At 47.2% G+C, this 23,724-nt stretch overlaps 5 protein-coding genes across 5 annotated transcripts; all 5 read left to right on the top strand.

Annotated features, from left to right (window-relative positions):
- Positions 1-541: 541 nt before the first annotated feature.
- N7500_002302 (Rcd1-like cell differentiation family protein) lies at positions 542-1,890 on the top strand (the record flags this gene model as incomplete). Its single annotated transcript, XM_056673448.1, has 4 exons — positions 542-1,001; positions 1,068-1,223; positions 1,286-1,661; positions 1,716-1,890. The coding sequence occupies 4 exons, from the start codon at positions 542-544 to the stop codon at positions 1,888-1,890; spliced, it is 1,167 nt and encodes a 388-aa protein (XP_056533973.1).
- Positions 1,891-2,875: 985 nt separating this feature from the next.
- On the top strand, positions 2,876-5,708 carry N7500_002301 (putative PHD finger domain protein; the record flags this gene model as incomplete). The annotated part of the gene is made up of 5 exons (XM_056673447.1): positions 2,876-3,049; positions 3,173-3,270; positions 3,336-3,555; positions 3,612-4,457; positions 4,509-5,708. The coding sequence occupies 5 exons, from the start codon at positions 2,876-2,878 to the stop codon at positions 5,706-5,708; spliced, it is 2,538 nt and encodes an 845-aa protein (XP_056533972.1).
- An 8,986-nt stretch (positions 5,709-14,694) lies between these two features.
- Positions 14,695-16,339, top strand: N7500_002300 (HMG-box domain-containing protein; the record flags this gene model as incomplete). Its single annotated transcript, XM_056673446.1, has 3 exons — positions 14,695-14,862; positions 14,915-14,977; positions 15,041-16,339. The coding sequence occupies 3 exons, from the start codon at positions 14,695-14,697 to the stop codon at positions 16,337-16,339; spliced, it is 1,530 nt and encodes a 509-aa protein (XP_056533971.1).
- A 1,350-nt stretch (positions 16,340-17,689) lies between these two features.
- Positions 17,690-19,012, top strand: N7500_002299 (HNH endonuclease signature motif containing protein; the record flags this gene model as incomplete). The annotated part of the gene is made up of 3 exons (XM_056673445.1): positions 17,690-18,398; positions 18,449-18,618; positions 18,668-19,012. The coding sequence occupies 3 exons, from the start codon at positions 17,690-17,692 to the stop codon at positions 19,010-19,012; spliced, it is 1,224 nt and encodes a 407-aa protein (XP_056533970.1).
- Positions 19,013-19,953: 941 nt separating this feature from the next.
- On the top strand, positions 19,954-20,662 carry N7500_002298 (putative prefoldin subunit 1; the record flags this gene model as incomplete). The annotated part of the gene is made up of 3 exons (XM_056673444.1): positions 19,954-19,983; positions 20,166-20,332; positions 20,494-20,662. The coding sequence occupies 3 exons, from the start codon at positions 19,954-19,956 to the stop codon at positions 20,660-20,662; spliced, it is 366 nt and encodes a 121-aa protein (XP_056533969.1).
- Positions 20,663-23,724: the final 3,062 nt, after the last annotated feature.

The following is a 23,724-nucleotide window of genomic DNA, read 5'->3' as shown; positions in this document are numbered from 1 at the left end:
GTATAATTGCTGGCCCACGGGCACCGGCATGCGATAAGTATCAGCAAATAACGCATGGAAATTGCAATGGCTGCAGAAAGCAAACAGCTTGCAGGAAACAATGTGCTCTGTTCGGATGCCCTGCAGATTTGACACAAGGTAAATAAATCAGATCTGAGTTTAATGAAATAAAGTAGTAGAGAAGACAGAGAAAACTGAAAAGACTGAAAACAAAATAATTATAGAATATATCAGACAGTGAAGAAACATGCCCAAGGCCAAAAGCCACACAAAAATTAGGGGAGGCACTTTACCTCCCCGCCTTCACTTCCGCCTTTTCCCTCCTCCACACTCCTCTGTTCTATCTGTCCGACCCATTCTACCCATTCTCCCACTATCCTTGCAACTTGTTTCCATTCATCAATGATTCTAGTCTCGGGATTTAACTCCTGACGTTATTAACCCTATTTCAACTTCACAGCGACCCCCATTTTGCCGTCGCTTCGCCTAAGTTCCGATCCTTCGGAGTATTACGAGTCTCCGAAACGACTCACCACCCATCATGCTCCAAGCGCAGACCCAACACGTCTTCTCCCACCAACATCAATACCCCCAGGCTGATCCCTCGTGGATGCAGCATCAGCAACAGCAACAACACCACCAGGCTCAGCCCCACCCACACCAGTCGCAGCAGCAGCACGCTTCCCTGGTCGCTCAACAGCATGCCCAGGTGCAAGCTGCTGCTGCCGCAGCACAGCAACAACACTATGGCCGCATTGCCATGAGCGGCAACGGCGCTGGAAACCCCACGCAGGGAGCCGGTGGCGCCGGTGGTATGGGTGGAGATGGTATGTCAAATGCGGTGTCCGCCATGGATGGTGGAATTAGTGAGGAGAATCGCAAGGTCTTCATTTGGGTCGCCGAGCTATTGGATCCAACTCGCAGGGAATCTGCTCTGATGGAGCTGAGCAAGAAGCGGGAACAGGTCCCCGAACTGGCTCTGGTTATCTGGCACTCCTTTGGTATGGCCCCATTCCCAACGTGCGCCTAGCCCCGTCTACAATAAACTAACGGTCGGAAACTTGCAGGTGTCATGACTGCACTCCTTCAAGAAATTATTTCAGTTTATCCGCTCTTGAACCCTTCTCAGTTGACTGCCGCCGCGTCAAATCGAGTCTGCAATGCGCTGGCGCTTTTGCAATGCGTCGCGTCCCACAATGAGACCCGCACTCTTTTCTTGAACGGTAAGCAACCTATTTACCACAACCCATGTCAAATCGGTCGCTAATTTATTCTCGCCGTTCAGCTCACATCCCTCTTTTCCTCTACCCCTTCCTCAACACCACCTCCAAGTCTCGTCCCTTCGAATACCTTCGACTCACATCGCTGGGCGTTATCGGCGCATTGGTGAAGAATGACTCCTCTGACGTGATTAACTTCCTCCTGACTACAGAGATCATCCCTCTCTGCCTACGTATTATGGAGACGGGGTCGGAACTGAGCAAAACTGTTGCCATCTTTATCGTACAGAAAATTCTTCTTGATGATATTGGCTTGGGCTACATTTGCGCGACATATGAAAGATTCTATGCCGTGGGCACTGTCCTGAGCAATATGGTCACTCAGTTAGTGGAGCAACAGACGGTCCGCCTTCTCAAGCATGTTGTGCGCTGCTTCCTTCGGTAAGTCCTCGTGCAATCTCCCTGTTTTTTGGCATCTCTAACAGTGTGACACAGCCTCAGTGACAATAGCCGGGCCCGAGAGGCCTTGCGACAATGTCTCCCCGAACCCCTCCGGGACGCCACGTTCTCCTCCGTTCTCCGTGACGATGCAGCCACCAAGCGCTGCCTGGCTCAACTCCTTATCAACTTGTCCGACACCGTCTCGGATGGAGCCCCGGCAGCCATGTAACATACGAAAAGCATCTGTTTCTTTCTCCCGAAAGATTTTACCTTACGATATGCATGGGAAAGGCTTCTGGCGATTAACGGACACAAGGCGCAAAATTGTGGTTGAAGAACTGGATCCAACGCGTGAGGTATGTCATTGATTGAGGGCGTCGGATCCCACTCTGTTTTTTCTTCATTCCTGGTTGTTTCTCTCTTTACCGCATTTATATTGGGTTTCTGAGGGTTCGGTGATCTGCGTTGGGGGGAGGTTTTAATGTATTCTTGTGCCTTTCTTCCTTTTTTCTTATTATCTTTGTTCTGCATTTTGCTTCTGGGAAATATGCTTCTTCTTCTTCTTCTTCTTCTTCTCTTTTGTCATTGATTTTCATTTTCGACGGAACTCTTCTGTCGTGGCGCGAATTCTGGTTGGCGCTGTCGTCTGTGTGCATTTTTCTCCTCGTCTATGACGACCCCCAACTGCTCTGTGTGAAATAGACCTTTGAGCGAGAGATATCCAAAGATCCAGGCGTCTACTTTGTTTTGATTTTTTTCTCTTTCTTTCTTTTTTTTTCTATCTTCTCTTGTGTATATGCGACTGTTCTCAAAAGCATGGATTGTACTTGTCTCCGATTCATGAATATTCGATCTTCCATTGTTTGCATAATCTCACAGTATGCTTTTCTTCAGAATTTAAGATCAATTATATGATCTACAAGATAAAATTTGCTCCAAATTCTCACTTCTCCCCTTGCTAAATTCGACAAACGCATCTGCTCACGTGACATGGTCCTTGACGCGCCGCCTTACTGATCGTCTTGCCTCACGACACGAAAAAAAGCCCAGGCTCAACCCTCATATTTCTTAGGCCCGTTTTCATTCTTTACACCCAAGTTTTTCATTTGAAAGTTAGATACTTCTCTGGCTTTCATCTTCGCCCAAATTTCCATCCAGTGAATCCCCCGTTGGGCACCTCCGAGAAAACCGGCCTTAACGGTTGTCCCGCCGCGATGGGATCGCGAAAGCGCACCCACTCCGAGGCCGCCCCGGCGGCCGAGCAACAGGCACCAGAAGAGCCTGGCTTGCTGTCACAGCTCAGGAGTGACTGGGCATTTGCAAGCCTCATGCAATACATTGCCATATTTGGCCAGGTCATGAAGATCGACGAGGAGTTTGGGATTGAGGTATGTCTATAAGCCATTGTGTGAGATAAGATCAATGATGCGCTTCGTGTCGCATTTATGAGAGAATACACAAGCGCATCTCACCTTATTGAATTACCGCTGATAGCTTTTACCCCACGCTAGGACCTAGAAGTCGAATGCCTCAAACCCGAGCCCTCTCATAAATTACTAGAGATTGGATTGTGTCTCCTCAAATGGATCTCGTCACATCGCGGCCTCACGTACGTATACTGGATCAGACTTCTTGCTATCCCAAGCGGTTTCACTGACACTTCTTTGCTGGCAGCTTCGATAATTTCGATGAGTACACCCGACGCCAGTACAATGCGAAAGCACCCAATGCCACTAATCCCTTCGGCTACGATGAAGAGCCCAAAAAATTCTTGCATTTTGATGTCTTTACCAAGATCCATGTCCTCCGCCAGCTGACGGTATGGACTTTCTGGAACCCGGATCGCATTCGCGACAAGATGCCTGAAAAGAAGGAAACTGAGCAGACAGAATGGGTGAGATACTCTTGTATAACCTTGACGTCTGATTATCGCATACTAACCATCCCCAGCGTATTGAAGAGTTTGGCTGGGATCGCGAGGGGCGTTCATACTATGTGCTAGATGACAACCGCCTGTACCGTCGCACCGACCCTCCTCCACCTCCCCCTCCCCAGCGTCCCAAGAAGAAGGCAAAGAGCCGGTCTTCGCGAGTATCGAGAACGTCAAAGCGCACCTCCATGGCAGCGGCGGAAGAGGTTTCCGACGAAGAGAGCAAGGATACTAATGATGCAAATGCTGTCGCGGCCTTTGCTGAAGAACCTTTCAAGTGGGAGTGTGTAGCTGTCACACTTGAGGAATACCAGGCTTTCTTAGAGACACTGCAAAAAACTAAGGACGCGGATGAAAAATACCTGCGCGATAGCATTGTTGAGCATGTCCTGCCCATCCTCGAAAAGGCAGAAGAAGCGCAGCAGCGCAAGCGCCAGAAGCGTGAAAAGGAGCTTCTAAACCTGCAACTAGTTGCAGGTGCTAAGAGGTCCAGTCGACTTGCCGCCAAGGAAGAAAGGGAACGACAGGAGCGAGATGCTGCTGAAGCTGCCCAGAAACGTGAAAATGACCTGGCCGAGGCTCGTAAGCAGCAGGCGAGGCAAAATCAGCTTGAAGAGGATCGGCAGTCGCGTACGATGACTCGAGAGCAGCGCATCAGAGATCGTGAACAGAAGCGACTGCTGCATGAAGCGGAGCTTGAAAGGATTGCGGAAGAGCAGGAAAAAATTGAGAGGGGTGAAAGCCGGGTGTCTGCCCGAAACCTCCAGGCTGATCTGGAGAAGTTCCAGAAGAATCTAGCAGGGCTTACGCATGATGACCAGTGGGTATTTGATTGCTCTGGCTGTGGAGTGCATGGCGAAAACTTGGTGAGTTCCAATTTCCAAGCACGTGGCAGCCCCAATCTAACATTTTTCTAGGATGACGGAAGCCACAGTGTTGCCTGCGAGAAATGCAATGTTTGGCAGCATAGCAAGTGTCTTGGTATTTCACAAGAAGCAGCCGAAAAGGAAGACTTTCACTTTGTTTGCCGAGACTGCAAGCAAAAAGAAGAAGATGCTAGCAAGCCCAAACTTCCGCCGCTCAAATTCCGAGTCAGCGCTTCAGCGTCTCCTTCTGCTACTCCTCTGGTCAGTAAGAAACAGAAGGTGGAAGATGATGAAGACCATGCTCCCCCTTCACCCGTGAAGAATTCACACATCGCTTTATCAAATGTCCAAGACGAACCCTCAAGAACACAACCTATTTTACACTCGTCGGCTATTGGTCATGGCAACTTCTATCCTCCTCCATCTCCACAGCGCCGGGCTCATCACACAGATCACACTCCATCTTCAAGCCCTCCCCGTCCACCCTTTTCTCCGCCAAAGGGTATGAATGGCTTGTTGCATGCCGCTATGGAGCAGCACCCGCAGTCATCCTCCTTGCAGCACTCTTTGCCGCCTATGCAACCAACTCCCCATCTTCCCCCCTTTGGATCATTCCCTGTGCGGCCCTCCTCCTCTCAATCCGCCCAAAGTCCTGTTCAAAATCAACCATCTATGTCACCTACCCAAGGCAACCCTGATGTTGGCCCTATTGCGGGTTTCCCGCCTGCTGCTCCGACCCATGCAGCCTCCCCGTGGAGTTCTTTCGAGACTCCCCGTCCGCAGTCGGGCCATGCAGCCACACCGTCGATGTCTAATCACTATCCGTCTTTCTCTGCCGCGACGCCCAACGGCAACCACTCCTCGCCTCCTCAAAGCTCTCACGGCATGGCTATGTCGGGGATTAGCCCAACTAAACAGTCACCTCGTCCGCTTACTGCCAGTGCCATGGCGGGTGCACCAGTCCTGCCGCCCATTCGCAGACTAGAGCCCAGTCCAAAGCTCATGGGCCGTAGCTCTCCAGATGCCCCGATTCCTCCACCTGTCAAATGCATGACTCCTGAGCAGGAGGAACGCCGACAGAGAGAGAATGCCTCGATGCTACACCAGGCTCACCACTACCAGGGCAATGGCCAGCATCTGATGTCATCACCGTCGCTGAATCGCATTCCTCCGTTGGGCTCTGGGACTACATCTCAGTACCCTGATCCGGTCCCTTCGCCTCAGCGCGGAAGAAATGGCCAAAGCCAATGAATTTCTTGCGCAGCAGTATGAACAGCATATGTTCTTTTTCCAAATATATTTTGCATTGGCCCCCTTTTTTCAGCCTGCGAACATCTGATCGTTGTTTTAGAATAAATTCTGGAAGCATTGTCGGAAACCAACCCCACAACTGGTGCTGCAGTGATTTTGAGCTGATGTGATCTGTGCTTTTGATACATTTTTCGACGTCTGTTTTAACTTCTGCAGATCGTGATCGAGTGGGCGCAAATAGTATCCATCCGGGTATATTTTTCCAGGTTATCCGGAGTCATTTTCCTGAGAAACGACATGTCATACACTGAATCTTCAAATCTGCCACATGAAGCCTTCTGGCCTGTGAGGCACCTGTGTGCTTGTCTTTCTCGAGAATTCTGCTATTGCAGCCGAACCTTGTTGATGTACCATGTTTTGATAACGAGTTTTCCCTTTGTCGTTGGTGTCGAGGCTCTGTCTCGTGGGAATGTTCCTTCGATTCTCTTTGGAGCTTCTTGAGACTATGGTGGGCTGGCGTTTGGAACTCCTTTCTGTTCGTTTCTTTTCTGTTTTTTACAATGCATCGAGGTGGATGGGGACTTGAGCGGCGTTTTCAGATGGTCTGGCCCTGGCACCATTGTTTTGGTAGGCGACATGTGTATTCTAATAGACAATATTATTTGATTTCAATCTTGGACTACTTGATGTTTGATATAGTTGATGTAGGGGTAGATGGGAAATGTTTTGAGGTCGAGATATATATTCTATATTCCTATAATTGCAGCCTCTGTACAAATAGTAGACCAACATATACATAGCAGTACTCTCAATGCCCTGGTCCTAGTCTATTGTGAACCATTACAATCTATGAAATATCAGAAAATTCAACATTGTTTTTACAAGATGGCTTCATTTCATCTTTCAGTTTATGTCGAAGAACGTGGTAGTCAACACAAAAGTATTATGCCCAGCCAAGATTGAAATTGACCGATACGTCGATCGGCATATACCCCTGGCTACAAATGCAATGCCCAAACGCAGACCTGCCCAGCTAACCAACAGCACGGAGTGTGTACGTTGGCATACAGAGCTGCATACTACTCCGTACCTATATCATAGATCCCTGTCTCCAAGACACCAACGCGGCTCGCAGCATTTGAACGCTTTCTTCCAAACCCCCGTCTCTCAATCATATTATGTTATTTCTTTATCAATTGTTTCATTTCGTTTATTGGAGACACAATCCAACCGCAATAACTAGGGGCCATAATCTTAAAAAAAAAAAAAAAAAAGGAGATACAGAAAACCATTTTTTTTCCAAAAAAAAAAAAAAACAAATGAACGTCTTCCCGTCCCTCAACATCCCATTCCGCAATAGGTAGTAGTGGTAGCAAGTTGTATTAGGTAGACACCCGATGAGCAAGGTCCTAAGTTTAGGACAGTACTCCATATCCCGGACACGTTACTGAGGCGCTAAAAAAAAAGGTAGGTTAACCCGTTGGCACAATTATAGCACCTAGCCTACTGGGTCTAGCATGCGGCGCAGCCAACCTACATAGTTGCAAGGGACCGTACTCCGTACTGGACGGTAATTGGAGACGATCAATGTAGATCCCGCTCTAACCTGCGTAACGTTAGCTGCATGCTCATCTCCCTCCTCCTCCCCCCCTATTATATCACGGCAATTTGTTCCTTGAAATCAGGGATGACTGGGTAACGGGGCCCGGAACACATAAGTTGATCTGTCATGCTGTCATGTTGCTGTCATGTTGCTGTCATGTTGCTGTCATAATTCCACTTTAAAAAGGGGTCTGGGCAAGGATCTACTGAGGCTCCCTGGGAGAGATGCATAATAAATGATTAAAAAATAGGAAACACGCGTCCAATAAAAAAGAGGAATGTAGGAAATTGAAATGAGACAAGTGAGGTTTCTACCATGCACAAATGCACAAAATAGATCACAGTGTCACCCGCGAGCTCGGGGCGCCAAGCGCCGAAAACGAAGCGAGCTCTGGCTTAAATTCAAACGTGAATGTGAAGATGAAGATGAAGGTATATGTCGTTTTCCCCAAAAACCTCAAGCTTCCTCAGATCTACATTGGACTATAACATACACTCCAGGGGTAGGTAGAAGATCTGTATGAAGTACGGAGTATATAGAGACGCGGTATATTTTGTACGGAGAGTGAATCCATACCCCGGTCATATTGACTGGACATACTTGTACGACTTCGCCGTATAAAATATGAGGCAAATAATAATTAGAGGGCAATGATTAGCTACTAAAATGACAGCCAATGATCCAATCAGAAAATCAAGGTATTATACCATAGCTTTCGTTTTGACTCCGGATATAGCTAGAATAAGCTTAGGGCAATATAGATACATGGTGATTGGGCATATTATAGGTTCACACGGCAGACACGATCGTGATCCGAGCTTTTGCCTCATGCAGCTCATGTTAGAAGGATGCGCAAATAGTGGAGTTCCGGAATCTTACCCGGCCACTCGTGCCGGCTCCCGTAGGTCTGGACTTTTGAAAGGTACATTGTAGGACTAGTACGCCGTAGTCCGTAGTGCCTTGGGGATTAAAGACCTCTTGAGACATCAAAGCGGGAAAGAGAAATATCTCTAGAAGTACTTGAATATTATTTGTCAAATGGTCCGTTTTTTTAGAATCAGACACGGCTGGCTACAGGTGATATTTATCCACTAAGCTAGTCCCTTTGATACGAAAGGAAAGACAATTGCATTTGTCCTTGGGAGATCTCTTTCTTTGATCAAAGGTACTCCATACTCCACCATATAGATCAATATCTCTTAGATAGTACATTGAAAAGAGATATAGGTGCTATAGGCGATCCTCAAAGATCCAACTTTTCTCACGTAGCTCCCATCTTTTGCCCCCCTCAATTTACCAGACCTAACTGGGAACCCAACCCGTCCTAACAAATTGAAGATCGGAGGTTACCACTTTTGTTTCGATATTAAGAATTTCAATGAGGCAAGTTATTAATTTCTCTTAGCGTATGTAGAACTCGTATTCCGTCTGTGCTTTTTTTTCTCGGTTGAAAATCAGACGAAACAGCTGTACGGAGTACTTTAAAGCTAGACACAGCCGAGATCCCCCGTGGATAGTCCATCCAGCACATCGATACCCGCAGAGGTGGAGCAAATACTACACTCCGGAGTCAAGGCGCCGTTAGATGTGATGGAAGACTATCACATACGTCGCGCCAAACTCCGGCCCATCTTCTTGCTCTTGCCTCGTCTGGAATTATCCGTAAGCCACCGATTCTTTAGTGAACTCTAAAGTGGCTTTGACTTGTGTTTGAATTGAGTAACTCTCCTTGATGATCCAGGACGACCTAGACAACAGACACTGTACGGAGTAGGGCTACGGAGATAAACGATGTCAACGCGGATCTGTGAACAGGTGACCGAAAGCCAAGCCGACAGGGGCTCTTAGGCAGATTAAGCTAGGTACTTTGGAGATTAGTACGGCCCCGGATGAGTACGCGAGTACGTACCTTGTACGGAGTATATCGTAACAAATGACTCGGGATATCCACTGTCTGTGCTGGCTACGCAAAACTTGTCAGTTGTGTTAAGTGTCCCTCATGATTAACGGCCCAGTTCGTCGGGTTTGGCTCTGAATATCAGTAATTGTTCGTTTTCAATTCAAGCGTGGAAAGAGTTGTGGATTAATCATGGAGAAGAGAGAAAGGAGCTCGTTCAATTTCTCGGATCCGAGAATCCAAATCTACCATCCTCAACTTATAGTACAACAGATCTCCCCGACACCTTTCTCCTTATGGCTTGCTTCCCGTAAGAGGCACGGTATTATCTCGAACAAAAGCAGACAACACAAGCAAATACCAGTCTATTCCAGTCAGTTATCAAGCAACAAGAACTGTGGAAATCTCGCATTTCAGGCAGTCCGGTTTCCCAAGAGCAGGATGCAGGGCGTCAAAGGCGTGTCAGCCAGATCCCACATCAATTCTCCACCACTGAGGGGCTCGAGGGGAGGGAAATTCCACCCGAATAGTCGATATGAAGATCGACGTATGTTACTGCCACTATGCAAAGCTAGTGGAGGCTGACCAAAGAAGGGGTGAAAAAGAAAAGAGAGAGGGGAAACGTGGGCGTCAATGTTCGCGCTAGGAATAATGACAACATAACGTTCCCTTCTAAGGTTCTATATAATCATCGCAGCAGGTCAAATGCAGCAGTCCAGAAATCGCGCAGAGACAAGAGATAGATATCTACACGGTACAAAGTACGCCGGCTCGAACTGAATTTACAGAGCCTGTCACCCGTGCACGCTCTGGCAGGTAAGCTGTCAATATCAGCCCTCAACCAATGATGAGGAGACCTAACTGTTGGTTGGGACCGCCAGTATGTTTTGGCTAAGGCTTGCAGGTTCTTGCAGGCTGCCCTTTCTCCCTTTTGGGCCCCAAGCGCATCAGACCCTTGTATATATCCCTGACTAATTCAATCTGGCAAGGTTTTCCCAGGTTGCCTCAGGTTGCGCAGGAGATTCCCTCGTGGCGGTCTGGAGATTTACGCAGATCTGATTTCAATCCATTCCCCTGGGTTGACATTCAATACTCTCCATAGTGAGAGATTGATAGAGTTAGGCTATATGGGGCTCGGGGACATTCCCTTCTAATGTCGAATGTCGATCCGCCATATGCGCGGCCAAATCCGATGCATCTCCCCGCTCTTCTCTTGAAATGCGCAGCCTGACCGCAACGCGAGGGCTGGGATTATGGCAAATGCGCTTATTTACGAACTTGAAATGGTTCGTACCAAAAGCGGCTTCGCCTAAGATTAAATGATCTTCATGTCAGGTAAAGCCAAGTAGATCGCATAGCAGCAATGACCACATTTGGTCGATCCGGCCGTGTCAACCGGGGCCCCTGCAAAAATCATATGCCCTGTAAAAGCCAAAGCACTATGAATGGACTACAGGGTTCAGGGTATCGGGGTCTCGGGGTATCGGGGACATGACCTCGAATGGAATTTCGGTAACAAAGTTTCCTAGTTCAATCAGTACCTTTGCCCTCTTATGTTGATCCTCACCACGGAGTATCAACTGTAGATCTTCTTCCCCGTAGTAGGGATCAATTCTCCATCCTCTTTCTCTTTCTCTCGTACTGTCATTATGAAAATGCAACAATGGACCTACTAAGAATAGCTTGAAACAGAGATATCTTTAGAAGCATTTGAAACACTTGAACAAGCGATCAAGAGGTGAAAGAGAAGATTCAACATGAAACTTCATTCGGCACTGAGACCGTGGAGATCTGTGCGGTTGGCGCATTTCCAAAGCAGTCGAGTCAGCAGACTGAACTGCGACCAAGCGAAGATTAGTGTTCAAGCTTATCCTCTTCTGTCGATATCGACCTTCTAGAAGCTCTTGGAAGAGAAGAAGACGGGCTTAAGCGGGGTGATCCTGGGCTGTCAATATGGTTCCCGCTTATTAGAGAAGAGTTCATGGTGCGCGTCCAATTGCAGCAACCATTCAGAGGCCTGAGAACTGGATTCGTGAACACGGTCGATCAATGTCTCTTAGGATCGACGTTTAGAAATTGGAGATTCCGGACCGATGATTCCCCCGGTGCGGCGGAGAGGGTTCTGTTGGTATCTCATTTTTGGTCTTACGAATTCGGGATTTGAGAAAATGCACTTGCATGAAAGCCAAAAGCCCCATATCAGGCTAAGGCGCAGAGTATCAGCTATATGACTTCAAGGATAGGGTGTGGGCCGGGAGTGTCGAGGTGCCAGAGTTCCGGGGAGGCATTTCGAGTATCAAATGGGATTTAGGAATCGGAGGATGGAGCACTACCAACTGTGTTTCCTCAGCTTCTACAATGCAAGTCCACCGAGTCGGTGGCGGCAGCTCTGTTGCTTCCTCAGTGTTATTTCTTTGATCATTCAAACACCTGGAATACGTTGTGACTTGGCCCCATAGGATCAGGGTATAGGATCAGGGTATAGGATCGCGGTATAGGATCACGGTATAGGATCGCGGTATAGGATCACGGTATAGGATCGCGGCATAGATCGCGGTATAAGATCACGGCATAAGATCACGGCATAAGATCACGGTATAAGATCGCGGCATAAGATCACGGTATAAGATCGCGGCATAAGATCACGGCATATGAACCAGGACAAATAAGATGCTTACAGAATGCCTGACAGGGCCATCTAGGAGATAAAAAAAGTAAAAAGAGATAAGCTCAAAGCGCAGGCTTGTATCAACTCCCCGCCTTCTTTGGGCGAGGGGTAATCCACATGGTCCTGCAGTGCAGGTCTCAGCCTTCCAACTTCTCGCAGATCACACATGGCATCTGCACGCTCCCCACCATTTTAGCAATTGATCGACATTCTGCGTCCCTCGGGAGGGTTTTCGAGTCTCGGGGGCAAGGGAAGGCAACATGGCCAAACAAAGAAAAACATGCATGGCCAGTCTGCAACACGACGAGGGCCGTGTGATAACGTGGTTCCTGCGTCAAAGAACCCAAGAGCCAGGCCCTGGGGAATGCCATCCCTTCCAGAACATCCGCAGGGGTTGGTTGGTCTCTCACCGTATTTTGGAAATAGCCACATCCAAACTTTTGGAAGCATTTTGGTCCCGAGTGACTTATCGTCGGGTCTGACACTATCAAAGCAATGCCCCTATTAGGTCGTGTTGTATCAGCTAAACTCGATGGGGAAGTGTGTCCCCGTAGATGTCCCCGAGTAAGCGCGAACCGCCGTGCATGTCTGGATTAGCAAAGAGGCTCTCGACAATAATCATCGGGGAGATCTTACAGGGATGTTGGGCTCAATGAGTTCCTAACTTCTCGTGGCGTTGGTCGGATTTATCTTCACCGGTGAACCTGGACAAGCCGACATCCAACATCAAGCATCACAGGTCATAGATTGGCGTTACTATGCAAATTGGAACCCAACAGTATAGTCTATGATCTGGGTGAAATGATCGCGCGGAGTGTAGGAATTTGGAGTAGAAATGAGGGCAAGGTAGGTCACGCCCAAAAGTCCGCCAAGACTCAATTGAACCAATTCTAGCTTGGGCCATCGCCGGATACATCACCCCGGTAGGACCCAGCCAATCAGAAGCGATCTGTGAATGTGGCGCTGTTGACTTCCAGTTGGTTTTTCTGGTCACGATATCGACTTCAACCGTGGAACTGTCACCTTTCCGTCGATCAGGCAAAGGCTCCACACACCCCGCTACCGCCGCGATAGGACCAGACCTCGCCCCAGAACTCTCCACTCTCATCCCTGACATTAATAATGATTATGGTAGTCAAGGCAAAAATGAAACCCGAAAAGCCCCCGAGTCCCCGGACGTGAGATTACAAGTGACGATTAGATCTAGACTGTTGCCTTTTTCTCTATAGCAATTCATCGGTGATCTGGGCTATCTGGGGCAGATTGAACATAGTTTCATCTCTGGGTTGGAACTATGGAGTACTCCCTAGAAAAAGGTCGTGGCAAGTAGATGGAAGTTGATCAATATCATTAGTAGTGGAGGTCACTAGTACTGTCATGGTTTACATTACATCCTTAGCATGTCTTGCAGGCTTAGTCTTGCTCTGTTAATGAATCTAAATATCTCCGTTCGAGGCTGTTATACAGCGCTAGTATCACCTACGCTTGACACCAATGAGCTATGGACATGCTTTTGGTGCTTCAATTTCCTGATTATCTCCAGACTAGCATCTTTCTGGATACATGCATCATCTATGTGCCTCTCCCTGGTTGCTTTTTCCAATATCAAAGTGCCAAGCTGTACAAGAAAGACGAAAAAGCAATTTACCTAAAAAAAAAAAAAGAGAAAATATTCCAACGAACCTGCATCTAAGCTAAGATCAACACTATGACATTTCCCAAGCATCTGGAAGCTAAGCCCCTCTTACCCCGGCTCCGGATGTCTCCTTTCCATTTGCCATTTGAATATGGCCTATTACATCCCCGGGTATCGGGCGTTGGAGCGTTCCTACAGGTCCATGGTTTGCCCCTCTGGTGCAATGGCTCCATGATGGAGTCTATGTGGGCTCTCTGCCGGGGTTATTCGGTGCATCGTCAACATTCCGAACCTTCTTCTTTCTCTCCAGGCTATTTGTAGTTCTCCAAATTTGGCACAAAGAGTAGACGTTTGAGGTATTGGGACCCTTGAAGGGTGTGCCATATATGCCATAATCAAAGTATCATAGACATGGAATGCAAACCGGGTGGAAAATTGAGCATCTCAAGCCAATAGCAGATCTTACTAGGACCAAAAGGGTAAACCGTCTACCATGAGCACTAGATTTAAAGTAGGGGGAACAGAAAAGGAAATCCATAAAATAAAAGAATATAAAAGAAATGTCAAAATAAAACCAGAGAAATAAATTAATTATCATTCTAATCAGTATAAAAAATTATTAAATCAGAAAAAGATTAAAAAAAATATAAAAAATAAAAAAAAATAAAATAGCCAACCAAGAGAAATAGATCCGCGCCATGTGTATTGTACTCCAGGCCTTTTTCTTGAGTCAGTTTCAGCCTCTAGCTGTTTGCGTATTCTCCCTCTGCTGTCGACTCTATTTATTTCGAGACCCGCCCATCTTTCAATCTTCAAGTCTTGAGCTATTTTCTCTTGTCTCTCAACTTCTTTGAACTGGAATCCACATATCCACTTGATCTTCATACTTTACTTTCATACATTCACACTTCACCCAATTGGATTGTTGCAGTGTTTGTCTCACCTGCCAGCAGATATAACTGCAGTCGTGTTTGAGACCTCTTTCAGGGGAGCTAAATTGCAAGACAAACCCATCATCTGGGTAGGACAGCAGAGAATATCTTTATTCTCCATCTCTTCCACTTCTTTCCTCTTTCCGGGAATTCTCTTTCTCTTCTTTACTCCCACTGGATTAGCTTCCTTGCAATTCAACCTCTATCAACACATCTTTTGATCCTGTCTATCAGGGTCTGAAAGATCACAATGACTTTGGTAGCAACAACCATTCCTCCTACACCTCCACAGTCCACAGACGGACGTCTCTTGCCCGAAGATTCTTTCGAAGGCCCTAGCATGTACCAACCTACGTACAACACCATCGGGATGCCTGGACAGGAAAACAACAGTATCCAGCCCCAGTCCCAAACAATGGTGAGTCTCTTGTCTTCTGGAGGTTGCCTCATAGCAAAACTAACCATCCTAGCACTACGATTCTCCCCCACTCTACACCACCCCCAGTTTTCCTCAAAATATGCCTCCTCAATCGGTAAGTTGGATTTCCTTGTTGCCATGTGACCGTGCATGTGACTGACGAGGTACATAAACACAGATCATCATGTCCGGTAACCAGGTCACCACGCCTCCTCCGGTTTCTGATGAAAGTCTCATCCCAATGGGGTCACCCACCGTGATGACCCCTTCTTCAACTTGGTCACGGACCTCTCGGAACAAGACACCAGTCAAGGCATCCAAGCAGCGACGCAATCGTAACCGGAGAGAACTCTCCGATCCAGGTATCAAGCTTGATGGGCCAATCAGTCAGCTCACTGAAGCGTTTCACTCGACTCCGATCAAAGACATGGATGCTTGGGTGTCTCGATCTGCTCATGAGCGACAGAACGAAGTCCGCAAGAAGAATGGGAAGATATCTCGTCCTATGAATTCCTTCATGCTTTACCGTTCTGCATACGCAGAGCGCACCAAGAGATTAGTGGGTGCAAATAACCACCAAATCGTCTCAAAGATCGCGGGCATGGGCTGGAAGCTAGAGCCCGTTGAGATTCGCCGAAAATACGAAGATCTAGCGAAATTAGAACGAGACAACCATGCCGCAACACACCCAGACTACAAGTTCTCGCCTAACAAAACCCCACCTGCCAACCGACGTGATGGTGGCTCTCCTACTATCGTCGATGAAGGATTTTTCTCTGACATGGAAAGTGACCTTGGATCGAGTATGGGTTGCGGGTCTTCCTACATCCACTCTCGATCGCAAAGCTTCGAAGAGGCCTACTACGACAGTAGCCGGGATTCCTCGCCATTTGGACCTGATTCTATGATGACACCTGGATCTACCTACTCCTGGCAGAATACAAGCCACCCGAATGGCCTTCCAATGCTGCCGCCCAACTCGTTGGGCCATGAGTCCTACGCTGGAGATATGCACTATCGCCCCGCCAGTCCAAACCAGCAGGATATGGGATATGGAAATTCCCTCGCTGGACTTCCTGGTGCTACTCACCACGAGTTGCTCCAGCCTCAGCTAACCGCCTCATCACATGGTTTCCCCATGCATGACATGGATCCCCGACTTCTGAGCAATGGCGGCGAGTCTTCTGGGGTTGCCACCATGGCCGGCCCGTCCTATGCTGCCAATACTGGCTCATTCTCTACCTGGGTTGACGAGACTCAATCCAACTTTTACGCTGCCTCATCGGCGCCCTCCATGTCCCCCAGCACCGTTTCATACACTCACCCTAGCATGGCATCTGCGTATCTCCCCAGCATGCAGAGCCTTGAGGGCCGGGATTCATCATGGGATATGCCTCGCCATGAAAGCATGGCTGACCCTACTGGCGCTGAGTTTGAGTTGTGGTGCTCCGCCGAGCCCAGCTCCAACAACTACTGAATGCCGGCAAAGAATTGACTATGCCCCTGGCTATCTCAAAAGCCTTGCATAAGTTGTTCGCGTCATTGCATGTGGGCTGACCAGCCTTTTGCTGCTCTATTACTGAACGAGAATATGAGTGAGAGGTGGTCATGCCGAGGAGCTTTCCAAAACAGAAGGCTCAGTGGAAAACGGAGTTTGGGCTTGGGGCATATGGAGTCTGGGAATGATCTCCTGGGTTCGGTCTTTTACTTTTCTTACTGTCATGCCAATCAACCTGGTATTTGTCTTACTCTCGATTGATTCGCGGATCTTCCTGGAAGTCGGTCCAATCCGGGTCTTTAGATTTCTGTTATCTTCACGTCGAAGGAATGATGCACTGGAGGGAATCGCGATCTTTTTAATACGCATTGATTTTACTACTCGGATATCCAATCCAACTTTCTCTATCTCGAAAGCTAGTAAACCAAAGTAAAATACTGCGTTTATTGTAACCATATCCAGTTAGATTAGCACCAACTTGGACCATCTCGGTCATCACTCCTATATGCCATAAACAATAGTGATAACGCCCACCCCCACAAGATCTCGGATCTCATGACCCCTAAGATATCCTTCGACTTTCTTCTGACACGCTATATCACACCGCTACTTGAGATATTTCTCCCAGGTCTCTGTATCCTAGAGGGTCCTGGTGGCGCAATAGGACTTTCTTCTTTCCCATGTTTCTCCGGGTTCTCCGGATTTTTCTAACTATCTATCCCCTTATAACAGAACATCATGTGTATTTATGCACCATCAATTGGATTATGGTTGACTACACCAAATCGGCCGTTCAGTCCCAACTATCCGTTGAATGGGCCTAGTGCTTGTGAAATTGTGTAGCCTTATTCCCGTGATTACCACCAAAGCGCTTTGTTTTCACAACGTTCTTCTTTGTACTTCGTAGGCTTGCTCCGAGATATTCTGAGCCTATATCCATGTCAGCTCGCAAATGAATCGAGGGCAGCGAAGCCTTCCTAGGTTTGGAAGCATTGTATCAGAAGGAAAGGCATCAAAACAGAAATGCTTGGTATAGCCGAAGGTTTTTGACAGTCTCATGGGAACCTGGGAGCATTTGGGGCATCATGTCAAATCCAAATTGGGCTTAGTTGCTTTCCTTTTACTTCAGCATTCTGTCACCTTCCCATTTCCTTCATCCCTTTTCATCACCGGAATCAAGTCTATCATACCTTTCATCGGCTTATCGCCTTTTTCCATCCAGCTCAACCACTGGTATTACTTATCTCCCAATATCTCAACAGCCTGTCACCTCTTCTTTCGTCTACTTTAATCAGCCCTTCGTTTTCTTGTCTGGATCATACTGCCAACATGTCAACCCTGAACGAACCTGCTGAGTGCCCCATGATCCCTGAAAAAGTATCGTCTCTTATGGCGCCTTCTCGTCAGTCAGCGCTACGGACTCACAAGCAAAGGTCTGTGAGTGCAGCATCCCGCCTTTCTGAGATGTCAGTTGAGTCAACAACATCCGATATTCTTGACATGAAACTCGCGGCCATGGAAAGTGAACTTGAGTACATGCGATGTGTTCGAGACGGCCTTAACGAAGTAAGACAGACTGGAAAGGTCTCCCACGACGCCTTTCAGCGAGAAATCCAACCCTTCTTGAAGTCCTTCCGTTCCTGGTCATCAACCATTCAAGTCCTGAAGGCACAACGCCCACTGATAATTGAAGATATTGATGAAGAAGTTTCAATGAAACGTCAGAGGGTTGAAGGGCCGGTTGACCAAAGTCTGCTCGAGCATGCTTACCGCGAGGCTATGATCCCCCGTGTGCTTGGCGCAAGTGCAAAACAGAAGGCTTCCAAGTTTGATCAATCTGCGTTCAAGAAAGCAATTTATGCGTACTACGGTGTTAATGAGCATTGTCACCCTGGCTTTGGGTGGTGTCATGTATTGGGCACTGTACTTCCCCAAAACCAAATCAAAGCTGCCCATCTTGTACCCAAAACTATGACACCCAAGGAAGTTGGCCATTTATTTGGAGTCAGCGATGGAGTTTTTGGCGACCCCCGCAATGGTAAGATTATCTCCTTATGGCCAAGGAAATGACTAACTTATACAAATTAGGTATCACACTAGCAGAGAATATTGAGCTACTTTTCAACCAAGGTACTATCGCGATTGTACCTATGCCCGGCCCAATGAAAAGTCCAACTGAATGGAGGTGTGTTGTCTTGGACGAATCAAAGAAGGAGAACATTATTGGTGTGTTGGGCGGGTCCTACATGAAACTGAAGGTTAGTATTGCAAAAACTAGAGTTGAGTATTATATTAATGATATAATAGGAGATTGACAACAAGCCATTGACGTTCGTTTCCGATAACCGTCCTCGCCGACGGTATCTATACTTCTGTTTCATTATTGCGTACCTATATGCAAAGAGCCGAGGAGCAAGTGACGCCGTTGCGAAAAAGGTTGAGGCCACGCGTTTTTGGCCCTCCGCCGGCGAGTACCTCAATCGGTCAACACTGGTTACATTAGCTCGTTGTGTTTCAGGATCAGAACTCCCTGACTCCTTTGTTCAAGATAAGACTTTTGACTCCGGTGATACCTCCAGTTGTGACACTGACGCTGGAACTGTGCTTGGAGCTGATGTCCGTGATGCAATTCTTGCTATAAAGAGTCTTTGATACTATACTATAGCCCTGGAGGACAAGCCGCGGATGAGCTAAGTTTACTTTCTGCTTTCATTACTTTCACTTTCGCTTTAGATTTTGTTCAGCAGCGACTATGATTATTGTATTCTTATATCTCTATAAATGGATGTTTTCGCTCACTATCAAAGGTTATATCTGGAAATGTCGTTTTCACCGTATAGCCTTTTTGTAGCTGGTACCAAAGTTATTCTCAATTCTTACTAAACAATAGAGTCATTATCGCAACAAGCCCCTCCCCGGTTGATCCAGCTGATAGATCCAGCTGTTTCGTTTGGGTGACTAAAATGGCGATTGAATCAATGACCAGTGGACCCATGGACTTTGTGCTGGATAATAGCCATATATACTTCTACGAAGAGATTTGGACGCTGAAAGACCTGCTTATTTTTTTTTTAACCGAGGAGCGGCGGATAGCACTGCCATTGAACCCATGTCGATTCACCCGTCCTAGAGAGAAGTTCATACGATGTGAATTGAAGAAAGCAAATTTAACCTAATGTAGGTTAAATCTCTCAAAATAATAGACACGGAGCAGAGAAAAGTACGCCCGCTTCCCTTTTTCATCGCGAACTCCGTGCTTTTCCCTGGGACTTGAGTCTTGACACACCTCTCGTATACCTCTCGTATACCTTGAGCCCTAAGTCAGGCAATACCCCACCGCCCCGCCTACCCACCGCCTTGACCCCAATGGCCTCGCCGAGCAAGTCGAATTGATTCCATCAATCGAGACATTGCACAGAGACACGCGTGCGAGACAGTTTTACTCACCAAATCGATCGATACATATTTACTCCAGAGAGAAAATCAAATAACTAATCCGGAGTCTACGACAACAAAACAATTTCACTTCCACCCGTTCCTCCGCACCCCTACCCCTCAACCAGATTCAAGCTCCGACAACATTCACAGCCAAGATGTCGATTCCAAACGAAGCTCTCCAAAAGGTGTGTCTCAGACTGAATAACCTCGTATTTTCCGGTTGGATAGTGCGACCAGACGGACAAAGCAAGTGGTGGGCCAATTCAATTCGGTCTCACTCAACCTCTTGTCTCTCTCTCTCTGGTTTCCGATTTAAGATATCATATCCAATGACCATGTGCAGATGCTAATGGTTTGAGAAATGCAGCTCCTTCAGGAGATTGAGGCCCGTGCGATCGCTTCGCAGCAGCAGATCAGTATCACCAAGGCTCACATGACGGCCAAGCAGCGCGATATCCGCATGCTACAGCTTACATCGAAGGAATTGTCTGAGTTGCCTTCCGAGACGAACGTGTATGAAGGAGTCGGGAAAATGTGAGCTTTTTCTCCCTCCTAGCTTGTCCTTTTGTTTCTTAGTTATTTGATTCCATCACTCTCTTCTGTTGTCAATTCTCCGAAACAGTGAGGCAGTTGGGGAAATTTCTCATTGGCCCCATTTTTCGTAAAACCGACACTGACTATTTCCGATGTCCCAGGTTCGTCAACGTTCCCATCGACACTGTCAACAAGCGCCTTACGCGCGAAAGCGGCGAGGCCACAGCTGAGATCGCCAATCTCGAGAAAAAGTTGCAGTACCACGAGACGACAAACCAAAAAAGTCGGGAGAACATGGAACAAATTCTCAAGTCTGGGGGGAGGGCGTGAACAAAATGTTGAAATAAGATCATGAGACAAGAGCAAGATGTGAACGCGATGCGCCCCCATGTGAGGGGTATCCTTGATTGTGGTACCTTTATACCAAATGGTCCAGCGGTTCTCGCGAATGTGAATCCAAATGGGAAGGAACTGACAAGGCCGATTATACTGTCTTTTCCTTCCGGGTGGGCCTGTTGTGACACAGGTTGGATAGAGAAGATAGGATGGATTGGAGATGCTGTCATCTTGAGGCTGACGAGTGGATATGGTACACTTTGCCCCGGGGAGATGCAGGGAGGGTGCGAATACCTTCCTTCTATGTCCGGCTGGCCTGGTCACATTCTGGCGACTATACATACATACTTGGGTTACAAGATAGTGACTTAGATACCCGGAGTTATGGTTTGCAAAAAAATACCTTGAATGAATCAAGCGAGGAAAGAGCGTGCCATGATAACCTCTTTGTATATATCTCTCTATCTTCTATGATTTCTCTGTCGGAGCTTGAATCTGGAACCAATGGTTGATTAATCTTCGGGCGCTAGCGGGAGAGGGCCATCAAGAGAAATACGTAGCTTCGGTGCTGACCTCCCAAATTTTCATATGCTCTGTAGCTGCGTCTCAAGACGCGCATTGTGGGGCCGGTGGTAGCTTATTGCGCTGCAGCTGTCACTATCAATGCTGCAAGGGTCCTCGAATGCGAAGCACGGTTCAATTTGCATCATCCTCGTTTTCTCTAATATGATGTACGTGCTCAGATGGCCCTTGTATTCTCATAGTATCGCATGTCGCACCGAAGCCCAATTCGATAGGGCTGATATGCCAAGGGTGGTCTAATCAAAACTGGACTTGAAGATCTGCAACGGTCTTCCGATCTTGGAAGGAAATAAGTCTTGATCATAACATTATGCACAATGTGATATAATGGATATCTTACATTGCAGGGCTCCCATGTGCTACCAGACCAACGCCGTTGGCGTCATCTTCGTGTCCCGGCTACATCAATGCCCATTTCCCCACTGCATATATTAAAAATGACGTATATGGGCAACACAACCACTCCTTTCCTGTAATGAGAGCCACTGACCTATAATTTGTGGAACAATGTCTAGTAAATAGTGATATTTGCTTATTGTGGCTAGTTCGCGATTCTTGCATCAAGTCAATGCCTGACTGCTGGTGGGCAAAAAAGCACACTTGTCGCTTTTATCACCATGACAGGATTCCCCCGGCTTGGAACTAGAGAAGGACAAATACCTTGCGCACCTGATACACCTGATAGACATAAAATATACTTTTTTTTTTGCCACTGTGCCTATTCAACGGGGAGCTTCTTTCAGGTGTGGCTTGGGTTGGGCCAATTTTCTGTGTAGGTAAAACACAAGGCTAGAATAAGTCTAAAATCTACTCCTAAGAGGTCCTGGTACTGCTCAGACCAAGACAGGAAACTTCAAGTTAGATACAATTATAGTATAGAAGTTGGCAGCGAGCAATGCAACTTTTGGCTGACTTTTTACTGTGTGCAGTCAAGCACGCAGTGGAGATTTACAACCACTAGCGATACTTCACTTAGTCGCTTTGGGTTTAGTCAGAAGGATGGTGCAGCCAGGTATTGTAAACTCACACGCAAGTATGTGCAGCTAGGTGTAGCACGCTGAGGTGCTGGACTTTGAGATTAAAGTACCTGAAGTCTGGGTGAAACCTGAGTGTTCATAGACGTAGAAACTAGAATGAAGAGAGTCCCGAGGTCGGGTGGATAAAGTCAGGTGCCCATGGGTCATGTTACGGGAACACCGGCTCTCGTCCACAGTTCAACGTCGCCTTCCATGGATGGTATCATGTTCTCAGATTTGAACTTTTCCATCTTAGGCTCATCTCTCGCCGCTTTTTGGCCAAATAAAACCGGATATGAAGATCTCCAACTCTATCTCGAATGTTTCCAAGGATGACCACTTGAGGCCTTCTGTTCTGGGCTCAATACAACCAGCCCGCTCGTTCTACAAGTTCTGACCTACTTGCGATACACAAAAGGACATGCGAGCAGTGAAAGCGGCAGATCTTTCAGATACTCAGAACAGTCGGACATATGACGCTTTACTAAATCGCTCATGGATAGTCTAGCCAAGACTTTCATATGTTTGTACGATATAGGGCTTGAAAGTGATACATCATATATCACATGATGATAACGGCCAGTCCGGGCCCAGACTGAAATATACCAGCCTGACCCATCCGCCCCCAAAAGCGGCAGCCAAAATCCATGGATAGAAAAGCCCCACCCGCAGGGCTACCGTGAATTGAGAGGGATATAGATCAAGGATGGGTAAATGTAAATACGAAACACATGGTTGGTGCCCAATGAATTATTGTAACGAATAGTACCTCGATTTCCAACTATCGGAATTAGGTAGAAGGGTAGGGAGACTAAGCGCCCAAATCGACTGAACCCCGAATTCTACTCCAAGCCACGAGCGACAAGTTTATCCACGGAAAAAGGAGTCGATCGCAAAATGTAGGGTCAGTAAGCGCTTTATATCTTTTAGATGCGTTCCCAGCGTCTCATAGAAAGTGAGCGCAAAACGGTTCGCTCGTGACTATTTTAAGTAGCGTATACGAAGGACATGGTTGCATATTTCGGAGGTTTATGCAGCAGGAAGGCCCGATGTGCGGTCTAAGAGAATTAATATTAGAATTCCCAGATTTTGCCAGGGCGTTATCATTAACCTCGATGTGGACTCGAAGTGGGTCCTGATGATGCTCTTTATCCCACCGGACTTGGAGTTGGAGATGGAGAGTGTGTATGTAGAAGACAGAGAGGAAGGGTGGAAATCTTAGTGTATCAAGAGTAGAAACCCACATCAAGAAGAGGATAATATTATCGAGTCAAATGCAAAGATTATGCGCCATGAGGCTGAACTGCATGGAGGGTGCCAATGAAAAATGACGCCCATGACGCCCAGCTGAATAAATAAGGTACAGGCCTGGCTTTTCCCTTTTTCTTTTCCTTTCTTCCCAGCCCCTCCCCCGCTTTGACAAGTATAAGCGCACAGTTTCTCGTATACAAGTTTCGT

This window comes from Penicillium coprophilum, assembly GCF_028826855.1.
Source record: "Penicillium coprophilum strain IBT 35676 chromosome Unknown utg000002l_segment0_segment1, whole genome shotgun sequence".
In the NCBI taxonomy this organism is placed as follows: Eukaryota; Fungi; Ascomycota; class Eurotiomycetes; order Eurotiales; family Aspergillaceae; genus Penicillium; species Penicillium coprophilum.
This window is presented reverse-complemented; position numbering and strand designations above follow the sequence as displayed.